Here is a 5,072-nt window from a genome sequence, read left to right as displayed (position 1 = left end):
GTCTCGCTCGTCGCCTCCTGCCCTCCTCCTCCCTTTTGTCCAATGAGCATGCGGAGCGTCTTTCTCCTGACGCACCTTTCTGGTGCGTCTCCCCCGCCTCGTCACTCGTCCTGCTCCACCCTCTGGTTGCTACACGCCTCCCTGTCCCGACCGATGAGACAAAGAAACGCTCCCCTTTTTTCGATATGCGATGTTATAGTAGCAGCGGAAGCCTACTTGTTGATAAATGCACCACCAGAGATTAGGAATGGTCAGATATAGTTGTAGTATCCTGCAGTTTATGGGAGAGGAAAATGCGACGACGCAGATGTTTGAGGGATCAGAGTACATCGTATCGCGACACATGAGGACAGAGAGAGACAGACAGCCAGACATAGAAAGTGAGGGAGGCAGAGAGAAAGAGAGAGAGAGAGAGAGAGAGAGAGAGAGAGAGAGAGAGAGAGAGAGAGAGAGAGAGAGAGAGAGAGAGAGAGAGAGTCAGACATAGAAAGTGACAGAGAGAGAGAGAGAGAGAGAGAGAGAGAGAGAGAGAGAGAGCGAGGATATGGGGATAATGAATGACAATAGCACACCACGGGGGTTACCGTTTACAGGAAGCAAGAGATGAAAGGTGAAGGCAATTGAAAGAAAGTGAAGATGAATGAGAAAAAAGACAACCCCCCCCCCCCCAACACAAGCACACACCTTCCTGCTAACAGAATTAGACGATTCATAGAAACCATTGAACAGCAACACGTCATTCCGACTTGACAGCTTTATGAGCGGTGTATACATAATTTACACATCATAGAACAAAGGATCAACCATTTTTTTTCTCCCCCCCTGATTTGACAATTTATCCTCTTCTCTTAATTCCTCCTCAGGGGATGGTTGTCATTCTCCTTATCTGGCAGGGGCTGTGATTCCCACTCGCCTTGCATCATCTCTCTCTCCCTCTCTTTCTCTCTCCTCCCTCTCTCACTCCTCCCTCTATCTCTCTCTCTCCCTCTCTCTCTCCTCCCTCTCTTTCTATCACCTCCGGGATCCGGCTTCACGCCTGCAGACAGCCTTCTCTTGTCATCATTAATGCGCAGACGAGACCTCCCCTCTCTGACCTTTATACCTGCAGCAACACCTCCCCCTCACACTCCCCCACACACACACACTCACACACACACCAACGCCCACACTCCCCCCAGCTGTTGACACCTTACCACATTGCCTCAAGCACTCTATTTTATATGTGCTTTGTTTCTGCAGCACTTACAATAGATATGTAGAATATCCGTAGTTCTACAAGGCAAAGGAACGATATAGAGAGGAGAATAAAGCGTGAATTAACACATGAGATAGAGAGATTGTAGATGGACAGATGGAGAGAGGTGGATAGATAGATGCACACACAAAAGACCACCACTTTGTAATGTTTAAATATAAATTTGTATTTACATCAATATTAACATCAACAAACATGGTAAGAAAAATGTTAAAGTCATTTACATCCTGTAATAACCACAGTATATTCGCTCAATTTGTAATCTTCTAATCACTCATCTGCTTCAACGATGCATTGAGAAGAGCTTCTTTTTTTCATTCCGTTAAAGTGGAACTTTGAGAATTTGCAGGTTATTATTTTGTCATTATTTCGTTGCGACTTCGGAAAAAAAGAGTCTACAACGGGTTAACAATGCGAGACATATTTGACATCAACCAGGAAACCCCCTTCCAAATAAGTCTGTAAAAAGGAAACAGAAAACATTCTATAAAATATCCATTTTTCAGCACCTCTACTCAACTGGCCAGAAGGTATGAGAAGGACAAAGGAAAAGTAGACAAATCACTAGCTCAACTAAAACAAAACCTCAGGAGGGTTTCCTATCAGTTCTATGGTTGTGAATATAATGTATGCAAAATCAAAAAAATGAAAGAACAGTGACTCCTAACCTACAGGAATTGCATGCGTGAAAAGCAATGCCTGCACACACCGGACAGCTCTCTACGCACTGCAGACGGCAACAAAAAGAAGAAAAATAAACCAAACAAATCTTTGGATCGAGTAGGTTTTCAAAATGTCCATTTCGTCATATGAGCTTCTGAAAATAAAAATAAAAATACAACAGTAAAGGCAAACCCAACCATGACATGATCAATGAGAACCATCACAGGACATAATAAACGTCCCTTTGCCGCTGTCGCGTTCCCGCGGTGAACCAATCAGAACAAGCCAACAGCAATGAGACTCTCTCCAGCGGGACTGAGAACCACGATCTAGTGTCCGATTCACCAAAGCGCCGCTGGGGACCCAGAACGATGGCGGTGTGAGGTGGTTCAGTATGACCAAGTGACCGCTGGGGATGGTCAGGCAAAAAACACCAAACACAAACTTCAGGAATGAAACCCAAGTCCCTCGCGGAAGAACGAGGAGAAAAAGACCCAACAAGGTGTGGAAAAGATCCATCCACGTACCGGTAAGACACCAGGGGCCCCTATGGGGCCTAACACAATCATGTGTCAACTGTTTACATATAGGCATCTTTTGTGGTTTCGTCTTGGTTTTTTCTTTTCTTTTTTTGTCTGTTTTTTTCTTTTTTTTTGTCATAAACAAATCGATTTATATATAAAAACAAAATGTACATAGTTACTCACTAGCACCTCTAAAGCTACGTATATGCCCTTGGAGAAATAAAATATATAGACGACTTGAAAATCACAAACAAAAAAGTGCTTCCTTGGAAAATGAAAGTGGCAGTATTAACTCGAAGGAAATTAATCTAGGCGTGTAGGTAAAAAGAACTAGCTCCATTTTTGCTAAGGGGTTAAAACCTTCTCAAAATAAAAGCTGTATTGACCTAGGTAGGAATAACTTTTTTCTATATATATATTTATATATATAATACATTTGAAGCTTATTTACAATTGGTATTCACAGACAAATGAAGATCTATACCAGGACACTGTATGTAATACTGCAGTACCATCACATTGGGTAATTGTCTAATACCCTTTTACCGACAGAGAATGGGTTATTGCTGGAAATCTGCATATACACATTAAATTCAAACTTTTACAGTGGGGAGTTATATAAAGCATCCTTTTTCAAATTAGAAATCTCTTTTCATTGTTACATATATTGCATATGTAATAAAAATGATTACATCTTGAAGTCTTTCAAATTAACAGGAATTGAAGGTCTGTTGATTTGAGTTCTATATCTCCAGATGTAGAGTCAGGACTTTCCGTCTATAATAAACCAGTACATCGCGAGAGCGTATGTTGGCGTCTGTGCTTACTACTTCCCCTCTGAATCTAAAATATACCATTGGTTAGACCCTATTCTCCCAGGAGAAAACCAATTATACTTAAATTTGCCGTTGTATTAAATAATAATCTTTTTTTCTTTATCAATAAAGGCCTCGTGGCCATACAATAATGCCACCATCGATTCAGAGAATGGCCTTTCCTTAAAGTGCAATCCCAGCCCACTGGTTACTCTGTTATACCTCATAGCCCATCGACTTCTGGAGGATTAAAGGTGTGCTACAGTATAATGACATTCCTCTGGGGTCACAACGTGACTAAAAGCCACGCATGAACCATACTTTATCTACATATATATACATACATACACATATATACATATACACATATACACATATATACATACATATATATTATATGTGTGTATATATATATATATATATACATACACGTGATGTATATATACTATACATATATGTATATGTATATATGTATATGTATATATATGTACACAACAAGACATATTTACATGGAGATGGTCTAGCACCAGCACTGAGGAACTGGCTTCCAAACATTCTGAAACAGAAAGAGAAGTTCAAAAGGTTTACAGTTGACCACGTAGAGTCGTGGTGGCGTCAGGCCCAAAGAGGGAGGTCTTCCTGCCTGCCTGTGTTCCAGTCTGTCGTCCGATGTCTGCCCCTCCAACCGCCCCCAACCCCACCCCGAAAAGTTAGTTGACTTTATCCGTTTGGTCCCAAAAAATGTCCTGTGTGTCGACATGAAACACAAACCACTCATGACGAGAATAGAAAGGGAAATACAGTCATAGGGAACTACCGACTTTTTTTGTGAAAAGTTATATAAATAAGCAATCAATATCTGGCAATCACGATAAGAGCTTGTGTGTGTGTGTGTGTGTGTGTGTATGTGTGTGTGTGTGTCAGTGTGCAGGTATGTGTGTGTGTCACAGTGTCTCAGATTTACAAGAAGGCATTGTATTCTCGGTATAGGATCGTGTCTGTGGTTGTTGTCGTAGTCCCCTAGGCTGTCAGTCTGCGAGTCTGCGCGTGTCCGACTCCAAAAGAGCACGAGCACTCCCCCTAGTGGTGGGTGTGCAGCACAGCAGACGGAAAAACACCCGCCGACCTGGTGCTCCACGCCTGGGCGCTGCAGCTGCTACAGCTCTCTGGATGAGGGTCACAGGGAGCCCGGACGAGCCCAGAGTCACCGAACTCAGCAGTATTTCTGTGGAAGGAAAGAGAGCGATAGAATGTGAGTCCCTGTTTGGTGTTGCTAAATGAACAGAGCTGGAACATACTGAAATGTCATCTGAAATGTCAAAGCACTGTTGCTTTGATGACATTGTACTCAATTAGAAGCGCTGGTACAGAAAAACAACTAGTCATGTAGAAGTACTGACACTTGATGTCATTGTATTCAACAACTGCTTTGAGCACGAGTGTTTCAAGCAATTTTGTTGATTTTCCCCGGACTGATGGGTGACAATGCGTGACTGGAGTCGTGGTCGATTGTACCGATCGCGCCCATCAGGTTAAATCAGCGTTGCGGCTTAAGGACATAATGTGATTGGCCTGTTGAGTGTTGGTGGGCATGAATGACTTTTTTTCTGTGAGAGCCGACAAAACGTGTCCTTGAATGTGTAAACAAACGCTTTTTTTTTAAAAACGTAACAGAGTACAGAATTTCACTCAAAAAGTAAACAATAAAACAGTAGCTAGAGTGGTCGTCGTTGGTTACTTTTACGGCCCTGCTCACTGAGGAGCGTGAGACCAGACCACGCGCACGCTGACGCTGCCCCCGGGGGCCCCGCGGCT

The 5,072-nt window shown here is 42.6% G+C and overlaps 1 protein-coding gene across 1 annotated transcript in view; it reads right to left on the bottom strand.

Moving 5' to 3' along the window:
* Positions 1–2,947: 2,947 nt before the first annotated feature.
* LOC311359369 (nuclear receptor coactivator 3-like) overlaps positions 2,948–5,072 on the bottom strand; it is a 14,587-nt gene continuing 12,462 nt past the window's right edge. The window contains 1 exon segment of the mRNA XM_084479375.1: positions 2,948–4,482. Coding sequence (XP_084335501.1) covers positions 4,471–4,482 — 12 coding nt within the window. The 3' untranslated portion in view covers positions 2,948–4,470.

The sequence above is a fragment of the Micromesistius poutassou genome (assembly GCF_964030765.1).
Source record: "Micromesistius poutassou genome assembly, chromosome: 15".
NCBI classification, from domain to species: domain Eukaryota; kingdom Metazoa; phylum Chordata; class Actinopteri; order Gadiformes; family Gadidae; genus Micromesistius; species Micromesistius poutassou.
The sequence above is the reverse complement of the archived record's forward strand: the minus strand, read 5'-3'. Positions and strand labels throughout refer to the sequence as shown.